Raw genomic sequence first — 22,148 nt, 5'->3', positions numbered from 1 at the left:
TTTACCCGAAAAAGTGTCATCTGAGAGAGCTCGCTTAGGCACCCCTGGGTTGATTACATTGAACCCCACCTGTTCTTCTTGAGATGTTACCCTTAATGAATTAGACCCTTTCAATTTCTTGATTGATCGATATTATCAGCTAGCTTCACGAACTATAGCTCACTACCAAGGAAAGGTATTCGGTAATCTCGATTCCGATCTATGATTACTTAATTGTTTTTTACCGTTACACTGAGTTGCGTTATCTTGTATCTGACATGATACACAGAAAGTTTGATAGCCTCGATAGCTTATCTAATGAACAAATGGTACTAGATTACCAGTCATTTCAATCATTCTTGGCCACTTCCAATAGTCTTCTTCCCTCCCAAGGTCCACTTTCTACACCTGGTGCCCCCCAAACCTTCACCAAAACCAACCCCACACTCTCAATCAGCTCCTTGAATTGCCTCTCTGTCCTTTCTAATGCTGAAAAACCCCCCATCATCATCCAGTCTGTACAGGCACTCTCGAATGATGCATTCTTTTCTTGCATCAAATTCTCATTGATTAATAACACACTGTCTTTACCCATCGCATCCTTAACCTGTTCGAGGATAACAGAGGCTTGCTTGTCAGGCCAATCATGCAAGACATTGGCGAGATAATAAGCCTTTGCATTGTGGATAGGTTGTGGTTTGAAGAAGTCATATGGTTGAGCTTCAATGCCGTCAGGAAGAGAGTTTGGTGCGATACCAGAAATCACTACCGGGATATCCTCTACAATAAGTTTCCCTTGAAGTTTTGGATGTGCTTCCTTGAAACGAACTAAATCATGTCCAATGCCTCCTCCAATATCAACTATAAGTGGATCTGTAGGCGTTTTTGCCTTGAGCTTTTCCGCAACAGGAAAATACTCATACCATGCTGTGCGACCAATAGTGCGGGGAATGGTCATCACGGTATTGAAAGCATGTTGAATGCGTGGTTTAGTAGCCATCCAATCAAAACAATGGAGGTCTGTTTGTCGAGAAAACTGGAATGGGCCATCGTATGCATCGTTGGGGCTCTGATAGCCTTTTTTAGCAAAGTATGTTGGGAGAGCAGCTACAACTTCATTTTGGGTTGTGCTAGAGATTGTTAGATATGGAAGAGAGAATTTGAACTAGTTGTGACATACAAGTGAATCACTGCTTGGCCATATGGAGATGATGTGACCAGAGCGCTTGCTAGTGGCGTGGGTTTGTAGGTTTCTTTGGCTATTTCAGTGAAGTAACCCATTCCTACCAAAAGTCTCATGACCCTGACTTAATGAGTGGTCAGTTCCTTACAATCCTTAATTTCTTCAAGTTGAGACTTACCAATAAGCAACGTATCGGCATCTTTTGGCAAAGCAAGATCTTCGGCTCGAATTTCTTTCCCAGCCGCGGACAAAGCAGCTGCCGTATCGAAAATTTCCATATCCACTGCGAGGCTAAGTGCTACTGGTTGAAGTGACTGGGATTTCGTCAGAAAGCATTTGGATATGTGAAAAGGATTGATACTCACTGAGAATATCATCTTCATCAACTTATCCCGAGGGCCCTCTAGGCTTGATTGTAGTTTTCCACACGCACTAAGAAGCTTTCCTTGATCTTCATCTTTCAACTCACTAGATTTACTAGTAACAAGATTGATAGAATCGATAAGCTCTGAGACGCCCATGATGAGTGCGAAGGTTTGTTCAATGGGAGTGGCTGTCCTTGATGGCACGGGATAGGAGATCGAGAAATGGGCGTTTTGAGAAATAGTTGTAATCGTAGGAATCGGAGAACTTGGCAGGTTTAAAGTAAAGATAGAATTGATTTTTTAGGGAACCTGGGCTAAGTACCGTAGAGAGGGATATATACATTTGTTATATCCGCGCACGTGACAGCGCCGTGCCCGCGCCCGCCTCCGCGGAGCGTCCATTGTCCGCCGGAGCCTCGCATTTACAAATAACCAGATCAAAATTGAGTTGCTTGATCTTGACTGGCTAATGCTGGTGATTATTCCAGTGCTTTGAACAAGAACCTGAATCTTCGCCTGAAAAGATGTGTTTGACGCGTCACGAAGCGGGTCATTCACGATATAATGTTGCTCGTGGTGAACCGTAGAATGAGCAACAAAAATCTTTCGCTGGTATCCACTATTCATTTATTCATTCAGAAGTCTATTTCCCCAGAATATCCAGTACTTCTTTTTTCGTGACTCCTCGAGCAGATGTCTGAAATCACTAGATTGTAAAACGAGAGTGTCACGTTTCGTGGACTATGATGGTATTTTGCGCTAAAACCAAATTAGTACTAGTGTGTTCAACGGCACGTGTAAACTTCACAAAACCAATTCCAGTGCAGTCACTTTCTTCATTTGGTACAACATGGAGCCTTTCAAAAATCTGCGCTCAAGTTTTAGCTGCATCGATGATGTACTGTTCATGATTTTGCAGGCTTTGTCTCGACTTATTGGCAGGATCGCTCAACGGTGTCAATATACCTGTCTGCGAGAGAGAGAAGGCTGAGAGAATTGAAAGTGGGGCAGGAGATTGGAGGTTATCTTCCGCAGGTCAATTTGTATCCGTAGTTTGCAGTTCGAAGAGAGGATCGACATCAGCCAGAATTTGCGTGCAATCATTGGATCCAAATCCAATCGCACCCCTCATGTTCATGTCGCGTTTATGTTACAGTCCAAATCAAGTCCGATCAGGCTAGATGTTACTGTCAGGTTGTGTCAATCGGGCTTGCCGAAAAAATCACCCACCCCACTTCAAATGAACCGGTCAGAGTATTACCTTGCAGTGCAAGGCAGACTCAATTCCCGTATTTGACCGGAAAAGCTCGAAGCAGGAGCTCAAGCAGGAATTGAAGTATCAATCCGTTAGGCCTTGCATGAAAGATCGACAACAAAAATTGAGCCGCAGAAATTGGTTTGCAGTCTTCTAGTCATCATTAACCAAGGAGTTTTGTCAAGTGGCAGTGTTTACATGTCGATTTCGCATTATGATGATATCAATCAAGCTGTCGACGTTTATGGGGCAACAAGAGGTTGATATTTCTGTTCAACGCCTGTATGTTTGCGGGATAATACAAACCATCCATCATGAATCTGTGACATCACCTCCGATATCACTGTTCTTAAACACTGGTAAATTAAGACTCATTTCATTCGTCTGAGATGGATGAGCTCGTTGTATTGTCTGCAGGTTTCTTCTTTAGGACTTCATGTGGCGAGTTTTGTCAGTAAATGTAAGATGCAAACATCGTAACGGGTAATGGCAGTTGAAGTTGCCGTTTGTTGTACAACACACCACACTTACTCACACTTAGAGCTCTGTGTACTACCCACAGATGGAATATTCTCTTCACAAATCAATGCTAGGCCAACTTCCTGGTCCCGGTCCCGTTACTGTTCGTTTTAATGCAAGCCACTAATCCTGATACCCTCCACATCAGACTTGAGAGACAAGGCTCCCCATATATTTCGTTCTAAGCTACCTGTATTTATATCCTCTCCATCATCTCTGATACGTGGAATTTCAGTCGACTCTCCTGCTTAGCACTTATCTAATGAGAAGTTTCTGCTAAATTTTTCCTGATCATAATTTCATCAACTAAGCAAAAAAAAAAAAAAAGATGTCTATGACTCCTATGGGATCATGCCCCCTCGGCGGGGATTGGTAAGTCTCATCGTGTAGCGAGGCCCAGAATATCGCTGATAGATTTAATTTTTTAGGTGGACATGTCTAGATCAGTCGCCAACCTTTTTCGGGTGTTGCGCCAGTAATCCATGTAATGGAATTGGTTGTCCTGAAGAAGACCTCTTAGCTGCAGGAATGGGAACAGCGGGTGGTCCGGATGCTTCTAGCAACGATGGATCGTACTGGCCAAATGCGGGTTGCCCCAGCGGAGGAGTCTGGTATACTTGCTCCAGACAGACTCCGTCATTTCAAGGTTGCTGTGATGATAGCCATGAACCTGGTTCGACCGAGAAATTTGATCCATGTCATGAGAATGGTTGTCCATCATGGAGGCTCTACGCTGCAGCATTCAATAGCGTTCCAGCTACATTTGCCTCTGTTATTTCCTCCAAGTCTTCATCTGTCCGCACTTCATCATTGCCTATTTCGACACTTTTGACTTTATCGTCCTCGACTTCATCATCTTCGGCACTATCTTCGATTTCTGCATCTCGTTCAATTTCTTTACCTTCGACTACCTTATCTTCTGTAACAAATTCTGCTGCTTACTCTACTTCGACTCAAGCTCCGTCATCTCAAGAATCGGCTACAGCGAGTGCGACAGTAAATTCAACTGGGCACAACTCAAACTCAAAATTACCAATTACTGCAATTATAGGGAGTGCTTTAGGGGGAGTGGTTGTTATCATACTTGTTCTCTTAGTTATCTTTTGTGTCCAACGACGGAAAAAGAGATCTCCATTGGCAGGCGCAGTCGAGCCATATTATCAACCGCCACCTCAAGATATGTCCGTGGTTAAAGTAACTTCATCACCTTTCGTATATGAAGATAGCCCTTCAGACGCTAAAGCGTCGCAGAAAGGTAATTACAACTGCTTCAAGAACAGCAGAATGTCTCATTAATGATTTGGCAGATTATCGTCCAGTATCAGAGATACTATCGTCTCCGCCTCTTAGTCCTGCTCCACCATATCAATCGGCGCCTCAATCTCCAGACTTTTCTAATTACCATGAGATCGACTCTTCCATTTTACATGAAGTCGAATCCCCACCTCTTCAACAAAGATCACTTTTTTCTCGACCAGGGACAGTAGAACTGCCAGATACATCTGAGGATCCTTTCCGATCATCATTACCGGAAGGTTTGAAGTCGGGGTCTTCCAGAAATTGAGATATATAGGACCACATTCGAGTGATGTTGAGAAGTGGAGTGCTTTTCATTTTCACATATGTTTCTTCAGATCTGCCTCACAAATTTTACCGTCATCGTTATTCACATAGTACTGAATATAATGAATAATGGGATGTTCAAAGAATACTGCTCAATATCCGCACGAATTTATATTCGAGAGAGGTGAATCAGTCTCTCGTGATTTGTTTTGTTGATTCACAAATTTAGCAAAGAATTCCTATTCAGTCCAATTTCCATTTCTTTCTCAATCTCGTTTTACAAAAGGTTTACCGGAACCCCCAGTACTCTTAAGCTCAAAGATTTTCTAGTATTTTCTTAATATATCTTGAAATTCTGAATACCATATAGTTCATCAGAATAACCTATCATACTCGGCTTCCACTTATACTCAGGCAATATGACAAACAATACTATGGGTACTTGTCCTCTAGGAGGTCTTGTGAGTATAATATTCTCTTCGCTTTTGAACAAACTTGCTCGAATCTCTTCCGACTACTCGTCCCGTGCATGTCATTCAATTATCTTACAGACCATCACTAACCAAATGTTTTGATAGTGGTGGGGTGCTCATCTATCATCTCATATAACAATACTGAATAGTCAAATTATAGGTATACCTGCACAGCTCAAACACCAACCTTTTTTGGATGCTGCACAAGCAACCCATGCAACAATAAAGGATGCCCAGCGAGCGACCTTCGAGCAGCTGGACTCGGACACGGGGAAGCTGGAGACGAAGGATCAATGAATCTTGGCTCCTATTGGCCGAACGTGTATTGCTCTTCTGGAAATTGGTGGATATGTTCACGCCAGACCCCTTCATTTCAAGGGTGTTGTGATATCGATCCATGCTCGAGCAAAGCTACCAATTGCCCTCGAGCTCATCTATATCCTGCGGCATTTAAGTCGGTAACTAATACTTTGAGCTTTCCTGGCTCACAGAGTACTACGTTTCAGACGAGCATCCTTCCAACGGCAACTTTTCCACTCTCTATAATTTCTATGACGATCCCACCTGGAGCATCTACGACTGATCAATCTCTATCATCAGCATATCCAAAATCGTCAAGGACTACACCTTGGAACAGTACAGGGTACTCGACCCAGTCTTCGTCGAACTATTCAAACTCTGGCGCTGAGCCTACAACGTCCTCAGTTCTCTATTTCACCACATCCAGTATCCCAATTTCCACCGGAATTGCGCCACCAAGTACAATATTGGCCGACTGTAATGCTGCCAATAATAAAAGCACATTCATGGCAGCTGTTTCCAGTATTGTGACTGTAACATCGATATCGACATTCACAGCTGTCCGAATATCGGTGTATACAGTACCTTATATCTCATCAGATACTACGTACCCCTCTGATTTACTACCTTCATTCACAACCACATCAACCTCCGTTCAAAAATCTCCTGACTCCTCTTCCATGACCTCTCCTCTCTACGCAGCCAGCTCCACATCCCTATCTCCAACAACTAGCACTGCCCTCCCTCCCGGCACTACAACCGATACGAGACTCATCGCCTGGGGTGCTAGTGGTGGAGTCGCCTTTATCTTGGTCTTTGCGCTCGTATCTTGGCTTCTGCGTCGTCGTCGAAAGCGAACCAACAAGAACAACAGCAAACCAATTACAACTTCCTTATCTACTCGACTACCGTGGAAAAAGACATCGAAAGAAATTCCCCGCATTTCTCTCTCCAGCTATCCTTTCAAAGGAATGGCGCCATCTACATCGAACACCAGTGAAGAAGGGGTGAATGAGACCTGGTCTGCCAGCTTGAGGGACTATAGGAATCTGGGCCTTATTAATGTATCGAAATTAGGTTTGAATAATGGTACGTGTCTTCTGCTGTCTGTGCTGCTTTCAATAAACTAACGATGTAGGTTATAGATTCAGAGCCTAGTAATCAAAAGCCAACACACCTCTCTGGATATGAATCACATTATTCACGACCATTCCAATCTCAGGCTTTACCTAACAATGAAATCTCAAAATCTCTTGCAGGAGGATTAGATAGGAATTCTTTTGCTCAGAGAATGGTACAGAGGGGCTGGGATGCAGTTGACCTGCAGAATGGATATGTAGGGCGAGATGATGGAAATGAACGCCATGGTGAGAATGATGGGAGGCGCTGATGCCGAGTTGGGAAGGAAATTATTTGTTCCGGTGGTGAAATCATTCTTTAATGCGGCTAGTCGTATTTTACGTATTCATATTAGAAATCTAATTATCTATTTGATTCTCAAATTCTCATGCTTGACCTCCCCGTCTCTAACAACTAAAACTAACAAGGCTCTCTTGATTGAGCATTGTCTCACGTCATTTCATTCTACCCATACCACCATTCATTCCTCTTCTCCCGTATGGTCACGTGCAGATATCCTGCCACGATTACCAGATGCGAATCCACCCATCGTCACACTGCATAAACCTGAAGATCTGTTTATCAATTGTGACACAAAACAAACCCCACTTGAAATCGGACCAACGGAGGCGCGATTAAAGTACTCGTTCGTCCAGTAAATAGAACATTAGGAGAGAACTCTACACGTGTTCTTCAGGAAAAGTAAATACTTCTGATCTACAAGTATCAAGTATCAATCTGATAGAGCTTGTGAACAAGCGAGTATTTAATATGTTACTCAGGAGCCTTCCTCAAACATCACCGAGTAGGTAGTGTGTGAGACTGTGAGTACCTATTCATCGGGTGGAAGTTGAAGACACGATCGATTTTGCTGATTTGTTAACACCGATTTAGCGTATATAGTGTCGGAGTTGTACACTTTCTGGATGTACGGAAGCTTGTGCTATCGTCGTGCACGGAAGAAGGTGCGGGGTTGATTATAAACTAGTCGTGTTGACAGCAACCCCTCTTCTTTTTTTCTTTCCTTAATCTCAACTCTTCCAACGACAACAACAACAAATTGACAATTCGTGGATTAAACTCTGTTCTCATAACTCCAATACCCTTTCAATTTATATCTCAAAACAATCGAATAAACCGGCCAAAATGTCCGTAATCGTCACCGTCATATACCCCAAGACCGAAACCTCGACTTTCGATTTAGACTACTATATGAAGACACATATGCCACTTGTTCAAGAGAAATGGGGTTCTCATGGATTGAAGAATTGGACTGTTACCAAGTTGGATGAGAGCGCAGGATACTCTATGTATGTTTTTCTCGAGTTTTGTGTGCTGTTCTTCTTCCCGATATATATCTATATATATCTAGGAAGACAATGGCTGGACACCGGATGACGCTCATGTGGTATGATGGCTAATCAAAGAATAATAGACAAGCAATTCTTTGGTTCGAGAGCAAGGAGGCATGGGCTGCCGGTGCAGCCGCCGAAGGCCCAACTATTATGGGAGATGTTCCAAACTTTAGCTCAGAGAAGCCTTTACTTGTTGTTGGAGAAGAGGTTAAGAGAGTTGTTTAAGGCTATGGTCGCTAAATTATGGCTGTGATTGTTTTGACGCGCGTCGTGGTGGAATGATCTGGGCGTCGTACGAAGTTTAGTGGAAAAGACAATACGATTTTGAAATATTGTGCATATTCTTAAATCTGCATTGGGAAACCCAAATTGCGACAAGTCAGTGGCTTTAGTATCGTAGTGATCATTAGCTCCTCCATGTTTCTATGTCTCTTCTCAAGCGAAGAAAGTACAAAGAAGCTTTCCCAATTTGCGAGTTTATTCCTCAAATTCTGGAGAATTGAGTTTATCAGGAAAGCTCCTTTTGTAGGATCATTTTTCTTCCTCCAACTCGTCCACATGCCCTAGAAAGCTAGAAATCCGCGTATCGGGATCCAAAATGAAAGTAGAGGGCCCTTTGTTCTTCTTGTACCTGGTCCGGAGTGAAGCATTTCATCCATGCCATACATTCCATCAATAGATCCTTGCACTTGCTGTCTTCTCTCTGCCGTGATTTTTCTATTTTTGAATAACAAACCGCACATCGTTTATGAGTAAGCCAATTAGAGGGCAGGTTTGCCTTTGGTGTAGCTCTCCTACATCGACAAATGTACACATCCTCTCCGCCTACTTGGATAAATTTACCAAGCTGATACAATCCCTTCCATATTGCACACTGCAGGCAGAGACGAAGATGGCACTGCGGTCCATCGCGGATTCTTTTCCCTATTTTCTGAGTGTCTCCGAATTTGGATACATGTTGCAAGCGTAAACAGTTATTACAAGCTAATAGTTGTTTTCTTATTGCATAATTTTCCGATTCGGTAGCAAGGATTAACTCACGAAGTTCTTCGTCAGTGGGAGTAGGAGCTGGAATGATGCTGTTGTAGAAATGGTTCGTCTGTCGCAGTTTAGTTTTTCCTATAAATCCTAAGTTCCCGATAATCTTTAATTGGATCTCGGCAGGTAGGCTTTGTAAAGTCCTGGGGGTCTTAGGGCTTGAGCAGGATGTTGGCAGTTTGACCGATTCGAGGTATGATAGGCATGCAGTGTGAAGTGCCTTTGCGAGAGGTGCTGAAGGTGTTGGCGAGCACCATATTTTTGCTAGAAGTTCACACTCTGTTGACATTTTGAGGATACTGTGGTTGGATAACGGCAGAATGATGGAATTGACGAGGTTGATCAAATCGAAAAGTTGTTCCGGTGTAACTGAGTTATCAGAGATCCCGTTGAGATGATATGGGAGTGATGATGTTAGATTGGTATTGTGTCGAGAATCACAAGGTCTTATCAAATTGGCGGATGGCGTATGTATGAATCTCCTGATGAGGTAAATGGGGGAATATGTGATGGCTATATTGTAAAGATGCTGCGGATGATAAATTTTGGAGTATTATTGAACTGAAGATGATTGAAATATTGAATTGAGACCATAGAATTACAATGAGGACAGGGAAGTGGAATCTAGGAAAATTATTACAATTCTCAAAAATGTGGGAAATGTCATGAGCTGCCCAGATAGATAGCGTGAAGAGACTAGTCGATCGTTGGTGATCTACCAGGCTAGATTCTATGTTTAGGAGTAGATGATGAATTTCATTGTCTAGAATCAGATGATCTCTGGTTAGTATTCGTGAACCTCACTAATCAAGACGTCTTAAAGGCTTAATTTTCTTATATGTCGTCTTCACTTGTCTATGAACACTGTGTCATTTTCAAATTTCCATGATGCCATTATGGGGGACTCATAAGACTTGGTAATGATCATTTGATGTTACCTCGAATAAAATCTCGTATTGCCGAATAATTTCTTCCCCTCTTTTGCTATGCTGCGATGAAGTTAAAAAATTCATGCCAACGACTTTTCTAGTCAAGAAGAAAATGAGTAGTAAGTCATTTATAAATTAACTCCACCCCATCTCAATATTTCATGTTTGTATAGAGATCGAAGCAGTGTGTGGTATATAGAAATTGAAATTGGAGAGTTAAATTACCATGAATACTTTCCTTTTTCCAACACCGATTCAGAATTGAACTCAGCCATTCCTTCTTTTCCTTCTGGCATTGCTCGCTGATATCACTCAGTTTTCTCACCTGTTCACTTTTTTCTTCACATACACAGACCCAGGTAGTCCAGTATAATAAGAACCTGCTCCGAAAGGAAACCCATCAGATAACCGATTTGCGCTGGGAAAACCGTAGAGTTGGTACAACCACCTTCCTGATTTTCGGACCATGCTTGGATCGTTACTCAATTCCAAGAAATGAATTTTCAAAAATCCGTAGATAATCACCTCGAGTATGACGCTAGTATCACACAAGAGTCTTGGTATTAAGCTAGAGATATGCAACAAAACTTCCATGCACACAGGCTAATGCACCTGATTTTCTGGGGAAGATTCACGATGTGCAACAAAACTTATAAGAAGTGCCTTGTACATGGGATGTACATGTTTATGAGTAATGGATGTCCAGGGACTTAACTTTTATCTATCTTCTAATTTTTATGTATTCTATTTCAATAAATCTTGTGGTCATCAAGATGTAAAATACTACCACATAATCTTGACCCCCAACGCAGAGTTTGAGGAGTCATCCAAATACTGTATAAAGGCAAGATCAAATAAAGTGCGTAGCACAAATGGTCATTAGTTCTCTCGACAAAGAAAATCAAACGGTAAAGGATTTATTATATCAGATGCTGCATAACAAAGAATACAAGAGGCAGGAGTTGATACTCAGATCCTCGCTTCCTCTAACAATGGAATTTATCCAACACCAATCCGGTGCTCTAAGAAAACAAAAACACACGAAAAAACTAAGCTTTCATTCTCATTGAGCCACGGAGCTCGAAAATTGCAAAGATTATCCACGTCTCAAAATGGCCGCTCAGCCATCAATATATACTCACCTCGCAGAATCGCACACGCACCCTACTGGAGAAGACCATAAAGCATTACATCGACTTCCCGGCTTACTCAAAAGTGGTATTACACCCATTACCCCGCCTCCATATGAGAATTATTATAAACATAAAGCGCACCAGGATTTGAAATGGTACCAGTCTCAAAGATTTGGTGGTACGTCTCTCTTTTTGCTTTTGTGCCACCTCTCCACATTTCTATTTCCACGAGAAAATATGACTGACATTAGTTTGCTTTATGGTTAGAGTTCACAACGCAGGAACTCCATCTCCACGATGCGTTTGCCCCGTATTCGAAATTGAAAGCAACTGGACAATTGACCTGTCCTATTCATCCGATTCTGCAAAGACCGAAATGGAGACGGCAGTTGCCTGCTCAATTGGCTAGGTACCCGCTTGGGAATGGGCGAGATGGATACTGGGATGCTGTAAGAAGGGGAAATCCAAAATGATGGGATGAATGCTGATAAATCGAGATGGTAGTGGGAAAATGATACAGTTTGGAATATGATGGTACCATCATTGCAATTAACAACGATGTTTATGGCAAATCTTTATACTTGGCCTTGGTGAGTCGTTTTAGTTGCCTGTGTAATTGAATGCTGACTTTGTAGGTTTGACGCTTTATTCTTTGGAGAAATGGAAGAGGTAGACCCAGTTGATCTACCACCCGAACTACGAGGGAAGAAGGGATATCAACGATTCAAATTACGACGCCCTGAGATATGTGCTCAATTTGATGAGCGTATGCGTGTCCAAGGAATGCTTGAAAGGTTTCGGGATGACGTTGTTCTAGATCTGAGTAGTGGACACACAGACACTAGATCCGGATTACCAGATGAATTCGAGTTCGCAGACACAAATGGGGCTTTAGATGTAGTTACCAAAAGAGGAATAGGTATAACAATGGCTTTTGAAATTTTGGAACCATTATTTAATGCCAAGATAACTGAGGCGGAGCGAATGATAGTTGTATATAGATTTGCGGCCACCATACTGCATGAGCTTTGCGTAAGTTCTGTCAAGGTTTACACACATATAGAGATCATGACCGAATCATCCTCGCGCTGACTTTGAGCATAGCATGCCTTTTGGGATTGTCTACGGAAATGGGGCATACGAACAGATGGTGAGGATGTCGTTGGGCAGAATTTGGAACCATGGTTCGAACATCAAAGAATCTCTGAATTGTATGTTTTGTCTCCGAATAGTTTCCCCGAATCCTGTCGACGTTTGCTGATTGGTGATAGAGGCTTCTCGATGGAAAGCTTTGTGAGACTACCCCGTGTTCTAACTTCATTCTTGTTTCACAGTGAGCTGATACATTTAAAAGGTATTCGGTGGCATCGCCCAAGATTTCTTGCGGGAAGATAGTGTGCCTTGTCGGGGCATTCCGCCTATGGGATTTTATCTGTAGGACTTGGATTTTGCACCTTTCCCCTGCGACATGATGCTAATCGAAGCAGGAGCGAGTTTGACAAATCAGTAACCGAGCCATTAACAACGAATCCTTTGATTCTCATTAGAAAGCCCCCAGACTATTTTGTTTCACATGTATGGCCAATAACTTTGACTTATTTTATTGATATTCAGAATCAACTTTGGTGGAATACATACAAAGCGGTGTGGGTCGTTTCTGCAAGACTACAGACTTTGGGTTTGCTAATTCTTAATCATAGATTCGGACCTAGAAGTACACATATCCCGAAACTATACGGGAAAAGAACCATCAATAAGCCAGATGGTTCACCTCCTGAGCCACCTGCTGCTGGCTTCGAAAATATAGATTTAGACACCACGACTGTAGGAACAGGACCGAAGGATCAAATCCAAAGCATTGTAGATTGGTTCTGCAACTCTTATAAGCAGCGCGCCCATGCAATAAGAAATGCAATAATTGCTCACGGGAATATAGAATCTAGCTACTTACTACCACCCTATCCTCCAGGAGGGGGAAATGAAGAGGAGAACGAAGAATATGATGAAGAAGAGGAAGAAGAGGAAGAGAGAGAAGACGACGACGAAGAAATACCTTCTTGTCCACGTTATGATGAGATCAGAAATTACCTAATCAACCAGAAGAGAGAATTGGCTATTGATACGATGAAATTCAGAATGCCAGAACATACCCTCCATCAATACATACGTAGGAATGGCGGGATAGATTTGAGTGCCGAAGAATGGAGAGAGTTTCTCTTTAATTCTAGCGAGCGTAAAGAATTGTTTCAGTAAGACACTCGCAGCTACGCGCTGTAGATTTTACGGCTAACAGATCAGAATCCGCGACAAAAACGGAAAGCCACCAACCCCGTACCATGCAATTCTCCGCACTCTTAGTAATGGGTGGCCTCCAAGCTCACCAGCTCCGACAGATCAGGTGCAAGTAAGGGCTTCTGAGGCACAGGCAGAATGCTTCTCCCATGCAACTAGCATCTATTTGGCAGACAGAAAAGAACCTTGGTACAGATTGGATTTTTGGGATGCCGATCTAGAGATCTTCCTAGTATTGTGTAATAACTGGCTGGCTGATAATAACCAAGCTCCTCTTCCAAGAGACGTTTTCGAGGCATGTATACGGGCAGGTGTGCAGCCTCGATTTGTGTAAGTTTCGGATGTCCTCATTTTCTAGATGGCTTACCAACAGTGCAGTCTTGGCCCTAAAGGCATTGTTCGCAAATTACCTGGGTCACCTCCGCAACCGAAGAAATCCAAGAAAAGATCGGCTCAAGGCCCTCAGCTGGGTCCTCCTTCAAAACATCGGGGTCAAAATCGCCCTAGATGATGGGTTTAGCTTTGTTTTATTGGTATGAGCAGTATGTATACTGAACGCATCTGTCACTACAATGCAGTTATCAAATGGACCTACAAAGCTTTACATGCAACTTATATGCTATATTGGTAGCTTAAATCGAAGCTCCCATGGCATTCGCTTGCTGTAAAATGAAGCTTGCTTTCTATCGTGTGCCTTTCAATTATGTATTTGTGCCGCGTTCGATGAGGTAAGTGCCTGGGATTTGATAACGATAGGGAATTATGATTCGTATGCATGTGATCTATTACCGGGGAGATTGCGAGCAGTCATGGTGAGTGTATTTGATAGCCACGGATTGTAGTCTAGAAAGCTTATAGCGGATGAACAATCGCAAGATGCAACGGTTTGCAACGGTTGGTAGTCCCGGCAGATAAGATAAGATTCCGACAATTCTGCCGTAGAATGGAAGTAGAAGGCGGTGATAATTACCAGCACCCAAACCCAGAACTTTTCAGAACTTTACTAGTTTGTATCTATATGCAGACGACCGGCGCATTCCATCCACCCTTTAATAATTCAATATCTACGCACCCTCTTTGTATTTCTCTATGTCTATAGCGATAATTTCAGAGTCTAGATATTCTACTCCTGTATGAGAGTTAAAGCTTGCCCGAATTCCGCTTACCCGATGATGATTATGTTCTCGTGGGAGAGATCACAAATGGAAATCTATTGAATGGGCTTCCTGCTTCCTGCTCATTACCCAAAACGCGATATCAATGACCCGTTATCACTGGTTGCAGTTAGAATATTATCAGCGTATGTACACAAAAAAGGAAGGTGTATATTTCTTATCATAGAGCAAATACGCAATGTTAGCTTGGCAATCCCCTGCATAAAACATACTGCGGCAAATGATAGCCGTGTGGTCCTCCCCTCCGATTCTAGGTTGTTTTTATCTCAGAAGGGAAGTCCTTATCAAAAAATCAGTGATGAGAATTAATGGAAGTTCCATTGGCTGATAGGTAATGAAGTATCGTTATCTTCCCTCGCTACAATGTTGGTTCAATGTTGGGGTAGGACGACTATTTGCATTGAAATACAAAGACACATCCTGACTGCATTTCGTACAACACGATAACAAACTTTCTTTCTAATGTTATCAAAATGTCGTCGGAGATATCAGCAAATGCAAGGCAAGATTTGAATGAGAAAAGTGGCAAAGGTCAAGATGCTGAGATCAAAGTGGGAACGCATCACATGCAAGAATTGGAGGTTGACGTTGGAAAAATACTCAATGATGAAGGGCTGGATGATATAGAAGGCGATACATCGCCATATCCTGAAGGTCAATATAAATACAAATTCTGAAGGAATGGTGAAACTAACAGCGTTCCAGTCAGAGCCGTAGTTCCAGATGTCGACGATCAAGCCATTCCTGTCAATACTTTGAGGATGTGGATTTTAGGGTTTGCTTTCACTATGATTGGTGCGGGTATCAATCAGTTCTTCAGTCTTCGTTACCCCTCAGTTCATATTGTTGCACTCGTTGCTGAACTTCTGGCAATGCCTTTTGGCATACTTTTGGCAAAGATTTTACCCCTCTACACTCTTAATCTCGGGCCTCTGGGGAAATGGTGTATCAACCCCGACAGGCATTTCAATATCAAGGAGCATACTGTGGTAACTATCATGAGTAATGTCAGCTTTGGTTATGGAAGCGCAGACTCAACGAGTATTATTCAAGCTGCAAAAGCATTTTACAACTTTGATTTGAAGCCTGGCTTCTCGATTCTTATCGTCCTTTGTTGTCAAATGATGGGCTTCGGGGTTGCGGGACTATCTTCACCTTGGTTGGTAGAACCTGCGTCTATAATCTGGCCAGGAGTGCTGTCTAATTGCGCTTTACTATCCACATTACATTCTCGAGCAAATGCAATCGCCAATGGTTGGAAGATTAGTCGATTGCGATTCTTTATGTATGTTATGGTTGGAGCGGGAATCTGGTACTTCTTTCCCGGTTTAATATTTGTGGCTCTCTCATATTTCACTTGGGTCTGTTGGATTGCTCCAAACAACCTGATCGTCAACCATCTGTTCGGAATGGTTACAGGTCTCGGATTGAGTCCAATCACGTTTGATTGGTCACAGGTAGCATATAACACAAATCCTCTGCTCTCGCCAGCGTGGGCCGGTGAGTCGCGTTTATGTTTTATGTATTCAACCCATGTGGCTAACAAAAGCCCACAGCTGTGAACGTATTCGGTGGTTTTGTGATTTTCTTCTGGATTGTTACCCCTGGTCTTTAGTAGGTCAAAACACATCACTTTTCAGTCAATCCGAATATTGATTCATACCCACAGTTATTCAAACGTTTGGTACACAGCCTATCTTCCACTTTGTTCGGCTAATGTATACGATAACACTGCGTCCCTATACAACGTTTCTCGCATCATGACTTCGTCAAATACTTTGAACGCAACTGCATACGCCGAATATTCACCTGCATACCTTCCTGCTACATTTGCTTTTGTATATGGTATATCTTTTGCAGCCATTACCGCTGTTCCAGTGCACATATACCTCTGGCATGGCACTCAGATTCTCGATGCATTTGCTGGTCGGACTAAATTGGATATCCATGCTCGTTTGATGCGTCTCTACTCACGGACTCCTTGGTATTGGTATGGGGCTATTACTATTATAATGCTTGCATTAGGTATTGTGATGGTCGAAGTTTATGATACGACCTTGCCGTGGTGGGCTGTTATACTAGCAGTAATCATACCGGCATTTTACATGATTCCATGTGGTATTATTCAGGGGATAACCAACGTAGATGCCAATCAACTCAATGTTCTAGCCGAATTCATTGGTGGATACATGTTTACTGGACGACCATTAGCGAGTATGTATTTTTCTATGTTAATGCAAAAGACAATGATGTAACTTACCAATTACAGACATAATTTTCAAGGTTCTCTCTACTGATGTGGTGGGCCAAGGCCTGTACTTCGCTCAAGATATGAAGCTAGGTCATTATATGAAAGTGCCCCCTCGAACTCTTTTTTTCGCACAAGGAAGTGCCACTGTGAGTTGGCCTTTGTATCTATCAATCAAAACTGTTTTTAATGACCGAACTAGATTCTTGGGGCCCTTACACAAGTTGGAGTGACTCTATGGATGCTCGGTAATGTCAAAGATATCTGCTCGGAAGATCAATCGAATGGTTTTACGTGTCCGAATGGCCGTACAACCTTTTCTTCCTCAGTCATTTGGGGTGCAATTGGACCAGGACGAGTATATTCTATCGGTAAAATTTATTCTGGCCTGCTGCACTTCTTTTGGATCGGCGCACTTATGCCGATAATCACGTGGGTTGTATGGAAATATTGGAGGAAGGGTAACGGTGAAGAGAGAAGCTGGATACGACTTATCAACTGGCCGTTGATATTTGTTGGAACTTATAATGTGCCACCTGCTACGGGCATCAACTACAGTAGTTGGGCACTGGTAAATTTGACATTTAACTGGTGGATCAAAGCAAAATGGTTTGCGTGGTGGTGTAAGTCCGACTCCGTCTACACAATAGAGTTGATACTGACAGATTAAAGCCAAGTACAATTACATCTTAGCAGCTGCACTGGATACAGGTCTTGCACTTTCAGCAATTATAATATTCTTCTGCATTACATATCCTGGAGCTCAATTTCCAGATTGGTGGGGTAAGTTCTTTCTCTCATTTCAAATATGCTTGGTGAAAGTAGGATTGACTAACGTTTGAGCTTGCAGGCAATACAGTTTACCTCAACACGGCAGATGGAAATGGTCTTCCATGGCTTTCATTACCTGAAAGTGGTAGATTTGGCCCGGCAAATGGAACATGGAGCTGAAGTTCTCAAATCTTAAGCTAGGGAACGAAATCTTGTGATGGAGTCTTGACGCTGAGAGTCTGTGTGAAAAAAAAAGGAAGAAAAAAAAAGATGAAATTTATCATCAACATCGGAGACCCTGGCACGCCCCCTCGATTTTCACACCCAACTATGGGAGTAGTTCGCTAGGATATCTGAGCAAAAAGAAGCACAAAACATACAACAGTAGGGATTCGCTGGTGGTCACCCACCCAACTACTAATCTACCGATCTGAGGCTTGTGTATGGCAGAGCGGACGGGATGCCCAATTCTCCTCAGTCTATGGTCGTATGTGACAAGAGTTGCCGGATTTGACTATCTATACCTCACTTAGCACCCTAGAATGCTGTGTCATAATATTGCCTAGTTTCATGAGAATACATCAAATAAGAGAATCCAAGGCTTCGGCAGTTTCTTAGGCATCTCCAAATACTCGATTTATTCTGCTGAAATACATAGTTGTGAGAAGTGATCATTGAATGATGTGAATGAGGTTGGGGTCGGTTCAACACAGTGCAGAGGAGAGGAAAAATTGTGCATGTTGATGCAAGATCTTTACCATTCTATCTATAATACTGTGATGCTTGGGACTAGGTATGGAGCACATGTAGATTGCGATAACTTCTTAACGAATAGTAACTGAAAATGAATGGCTACTTCCAACCACACAATCAGCTTTTCACAATGCCCCTCCTAAGTTGTGGAAGTATATATCACGTGACTGTATCAGATCCTAGATTAGTTGGCTCTACGATCAACTTAACAAACAACGCGCCAGGGTTGAAATCGATCAAGATGAGAGCTATAACTATCTTATTATTGAAGGATCATATAAAACTTTGTTGCTTTCATGGCCATCACGTGTGTGGCACCACGTTCTACTTCGGCTGTTCGGAGAAAAAAAAACGGGTTTGACCTCTCAATACCTACTTTGAACAATTTGGCTTTTCTCCTCAACTTTGATATCGAGTATATATCTGAATGGTATTAAAGACACTCTACAGCTGGCTATCAGCTTTACATACTCAGAATTACTAATTTTATTTGTGGTTGATTTATAATTCAATTGACTGAAAGATGTGAGTGATTATTTCAATGGTCGATACCGGCCTCTTTTTAATCCGAATGGCTCGGAAAGCGTACGCGCACGGGCCAATCGTTATTGTTTTATGAACACAACAAACTTCAGCAATTGACATTGTCATCTTGGCAAGCCAGCTTCATAGTCTTATCTTTTACTTAGCCACCACGCATTCCATCCAGCCCAAATTTGCAATCATAGTCAGGGAAAGCTGTTTGGTGGCGCGTGCAGACATTCAAAAATGAATAGCATACGCGTCGCTGAAAGGCAAACCCCGCTATGAGGCCAAAATCGAGGGCGATTGAATGGCGGTTGGTAATTCCCCGCATTAACAAGGCCAAACTCGAGGACCGCTGTCGGACGGCGGCTGCCAAGATAATTAGATTTGGATATCTATCGACGAGCAAGAAATTCTCATGGCAGTCACAGGATGACATGATAAACGATTGTGGGAGCAGTTGTTGACGGAAAAAATGTTTCTTCCTACGAAATATAGCCATGGTATGTTTTCTGGAATAAGAGCTGACATTTGCTATAATCGCACTATCCAGCGTAACAATTTCACTCCGGCCTCAGAAGTCGTGATATTCGGCTGTTTCGTGCCAGAACACAGCCCGCGATTAGGATCTCGGGAAATTAGATTATTTCGTTGATGCTGACATGGGCTCTCCTCATCTTGCATCCTTACGACAAATTTACTCTCACTCAATTGGCTGATCGCATCAAACAACTCAAAACGATCTCGCTTGATGCTCCCCCTTTGCATGCACGTGCCGGAAATAGCATCTTGAGGCCCTTGATCTGATGTAACACTCGAAAACAGTCTCCCATGAAGTAATGGACTTGAGTGCACTTTTAATAGAGTTTGACAGGGACGAAGCCGTTTCTGGAACCTTTTGCAAATATGATGTGGTATCCATACTCTTATCCTACGTACTGTAGGAATATTTCATTTTCCTTGTTGCTGGAGGTGGCATTCCTGCCCCCAGGCCGAGCATTCCAGTTATCAGCAGCGCCGTATGAACGGTATCGAGTATTATACTTAAGCAGCCAACAGCAGCTTTACCTGTCTGCGTCTGAACTTTCTTAAAACGGTATTCGGATTTTTTCCACAACTTCTGCTTTCGCACTTTGTCACTCATTTTGTCACTCCTTTTCAGATCTGTTATCAGTCATATTTTTTTCTATTATATTTATTTAACAAGTCACTCCTTTACCTTATACTCCACTTCTTTCAAGTCACACGTCGCAACTTAAGATTCACATATCAACTATTCCAATAAATTACCACAATGTTATTTTCTATTTCCAGTATCGTCGCGGGGATGAGCTTGCTCTCCCTTGCTCTAGCTGCCCCCGCAGTCCCAGGGTTAGTACCACGTTTATTCCCTCCATCCTGATTTTTCTAACATCAACATCTAGTGAGGTCACTCTCGAGAAGCGAGGGTTCTCTTGTAACAGTCCTGTTGCCGGTCTCACCGCCGCAGATTGCAAACATATGTCGACCATCGGGATGGCCGGCATGGGAACAAACACGAAGGCTGCCAATGGTGCAGTCTGGATCGGAACTCAGGGACCCAACACATTTGTTTTCAAAAACAGTGCAGCCGCACCCGTCACTGTAATCATCTGGACCCAAGCTGCAGGGGATTATCAAAGCTCCTTTATGAACGCCCGAAAACCTCAAGTCTCTTATTCATTGGGCGCTGGTCAATCTGTTACAATCTCCATGGCAAATGGAGTATCCGGTGGATGGGCTGGTCTTTATAATCAAAAGACCACTTTGAGCCAGTATGGCCAAGTTTTTAATACTTGGGGAGAATTCACAACCGGAGCCTATGCTACAGTAGACGTGTCTCGCGAAGTCAACATGGGTGGAAACGCCATGACCATCCAAGTCGGCAGTTGCACATCCAGTATGTCCAAGTGTGTCTTTACTTGTAAGAGCGGGAATACGTGCGGAAATGCAGGTACTTATTCGTTGATCAACTGTGCTGCTGGAAGCCAGACTGGTGCTACGTATGGTCTTGCTAGCGGTCAACCATCAGGTGGTTGCCAAGGGTTCAACAATGGTGGAAAGGTGTCTGTTACTTTCTCCTAGTGTATTATTTATCTTTATTATTTGTGAGGTGGTGACTTGTCTGGGGATCACAAGCTGGGTTACTCATAAATGGATGTGGAGGTCTTTTTCATGTATTGTCATTTGGAGTTGAAGACTTGAAGTGTATATTCAACATTCGAGGGGCTTCTGGGAGTCATCGGATATGAATGTACTGATGACTGTATTTTAGGAATCTCAAACATTTTTTTCGAAAGTAGAATCACCGGCATTCTGCCCTGTCGTTTTATTCGTGAAACAGAGTTATTGAGAAGTAATATTAATTGTATGAATTGTGTTTCTATAAATTACACATTACACACTATCCATGACCCATACAAAAAGCCCCCAAATGCAATGATAGCGCCAAACATATAAACCTTTGAGATTTATCCATCAAACTCACCTCTATCCTTAATCTTCCAACTTCTCGACTAGTCATGCGTCACCAAATGCTCACTCTCATCAGTAGGCATATCATTCTAGTACGCCGTCATAGCGCTACCTGATGAACTCGATACGTTACTCGAAAGGAAGACGTACGTGAATCACTAGATTTGAGACGTACAAGTCAACAAAGGAAAAAATGATATAACTTTCCCCCAAGATGATAATGAATGCGCAAATATGCTCTTACGATAGGAGGTAAACTCCGTCCGAAAATGTAACCACGGTAGGGACGACAAGCTAGAGAGTACTCATGAAGCTTGCTGACACATAACTACCTAGGTATTGATACTTTTGACTATCTACCTAGGTAGGTAGACAGAAGTATGAATTATATAAACAGATTATTTTCGTACACCGCTTTCAACTTCTGCCACTGTGTCACCCACATCATTTGCCCAGCACCCTGTTCAACAATCTTCCTTCACTGAATAGAGAAAGATCATGACCCTTAGAAAGGCTCGATCGCAACAATCGGGAGCTTGGGGGATTGCCCCAATCAATATAAAAATATATCTCTTTCATGTGAGCGGGTTCCCAGACCCCCAGCCCTCCAAGAATTGATGGCGAATCAAAATTGCGCAATATCTATATGCAGTTTCTTCATATTCATAAACCAGTTTCCA

The 22,148-nt window shown here is 42.6% G+C and overlaps 7 protein-coding genes across 7 annotated transcripts; 6 read left to right on the top strand and 1 right to left on the bottom strand.

Moving 5' to 3' along the window:
- Window positions 1–328: 328 nt before the first annotated feature.
- Window positions 329–1,683, bottom strand: EAF02_003818 (uncharacterized protein; the record flags this gene model as incomplete). Its single annotated transcript, XM_038899866.1, has 4 exons — window positions 329–1,109; window positions 1,160–1,286; window positions 1,341–1,476; window positions 1,528–1,683. The coding sequence occupies 4 exons, from the start codon at window positions 1,681–1,683 to the stop codon at window positions 329–331; spliced, it is 1,200 nt and encodes a 399-aa protein (XP_038760793.1).
- Window positions 1,684–3,629: 1,946 nt separating this feature from the next.
- Window positions 3,630–4,865, top strand: EAF02_003817 (uncharacterized protein; the record flags this gene model as incomplete). Its single annotated transcript, XM_038899865.1, has 3 exons — window positions 3,630–3,673; window positions 3,730–4,556; window positions 4,609–4,865. 3 exons carry the CDS (start codon window positions 3,630–3,632, stop codon window positions 4,863–4,865), a joined length of 1,128 nt encoding a protein of 375 aa, XP_038760792.1.
- Window positions 4,866–5,283: 418 nt separating this feature from the next.
- EAF02_003816 (uncharacterized protein) lies at window positions 5,284–7,105 on the top strand (the record flags this gene model as incomplete). Its single annotated transcript, XM_038899864.1, has 3 exons — window positions 5,284–5,325; window positions 5,487–6,726; window positions 6,783–7,105. The coding sequence occupies 3 exons, from the start codon at window positions 5,284–5,286 to the stop codon at window positions 7,025–7,027; spliced, it is 1,527 nt and encodes a 508-aa protein (XP_038760791.1). The 3' UTR covers window positions 7,028–7,105.
- A 797-nt stretch (window positions 7,106–7,902) lies between these two features.
- On the top strand, window positions 7,903–8,336 carry EAF02_003815 (uncharacterized protein; the record flags this gene model as incomplete). Its single annotated transcript, XM_038899863.1, has 2 exons — window positions 7,903–8,066; window positions 8,192–8,336. The coding sequence occupies 2 exons, from the start codon at window positions 7,903–7,905 to the stop codon at window positions 8,334–8,336; spliced, it is 309 nt and encodes a 102-aa protein (XP_038760790.1).
- A 2,854-nt stretch (window positions 8,337–11,190) lies between these two features.
- On the top strand, window positions 11,191–14,014 carry EAF02_003814 (uncharacterized protein; the record flags this gene model as incomplete). Its single annotated transcript, XM_038899862.1, has 11 exons — window positions 11,191–11,389; window positions 11,479–11,660; window positions 11,716–11,801; window positions 11,847–12,243; window positions 12,316–12,422; window positions 12,483–12,504; window positions 12,566–12,645; window positions 12,699–12,857; window positions 12,912–13,460; window positions 13,510–13,833; window positions 13,882–14,014. The coding sequence occupies 11 exons, from the start codon at window positions 11,191–11,193 to the stop codon at window positions 14,012–14,014; spliced, it is 2,238 nt and encodes a 745-aa protein (XP_038760789.1).
- Window positions 14,015–15,151: 1,137 nt separating this feature from the next.
- Window positions 15,152–17,877, top strand: EAF02_003813 (uncharacterized protein; the record flags this gene model as incomplete). The annotated part of the gene is made up of 8 exons (XM_038899861.1): window positions 15,152–15,332; window positions 15,384–16,178; window positions 16,235–16,292; window positions 16,348–16,892; window positions 16,948–17,075; window positions 17,129–17,549; window positions 17,599–17,709; window positions 17,777–17,877. 8 exons carry the CDS (start codon window positions 15,152–15,154, stop codon window positions 17,875–17,877), a joined length of 2,340 nt encoding a protein of 779 aa, XP_038760788.1.
- Window positions 17,878–19,961: 2,084 nt separating this feature from the next.
- On the top strand, window positions 19,962–21,379 carry EAF02_003812 (uncharacterized protein). Its single transcript, XM_038899860.1, has 2 exons — window positions 19,962–20,346; window positions 20,400–21,379. The coding sequence occupies exons 1-2, from the start codon at window positions 20,270–20,272 to the stop codon at window positions 21,076–21,078; spliced, it is 756 nt and encodes a 251-aa protein (XP_038760787.1). The 5' UTR covers window positions 19,962–20,269; the 3' UTR covers window positions 21,079–21,379.
- Window positions 21,380–22,148: the final 769 nt, after the last annotated feature.

The sequence above is a fragment of the Botrytis sinoallii genome (assembly GCF_014898435.1).
Source record: "Botrytis sinoallii strain Bc 23 chromosome Unknown BSIN_005, whole genome shotgun sequence".
NCBI classification, from domain to species: Eukaryota; Fungi; Ascomycota; class Leotiomycetes; order Helotiales; family Sclerotiniaceae; genus Botrytis; species Botrytis sinoallii.
The sequence above is the reverse complement of the archived record's forward strand: the minus strand, read 5'-3'. Positions and strand labels throughout refer to the sequence as shown.

Excerpts from the sequence above, each read along its gene's own strand:
- EAF02_003812 (XM_038899860.1), top strand. The coding sequence starts at position 20,270 with ATGTTATTTTCTATTTCCAGTATCGTCGCGGGGATGAGCTTGCTCTCC. Across the intron at positions 20,347-20,399 it reads GCTGCCCCCGCAGTCCCAGG|TGAGGTCACTCTCGAGAAGC; the intron begins GTTAGTACCACG and ends ATCAACATCTAG.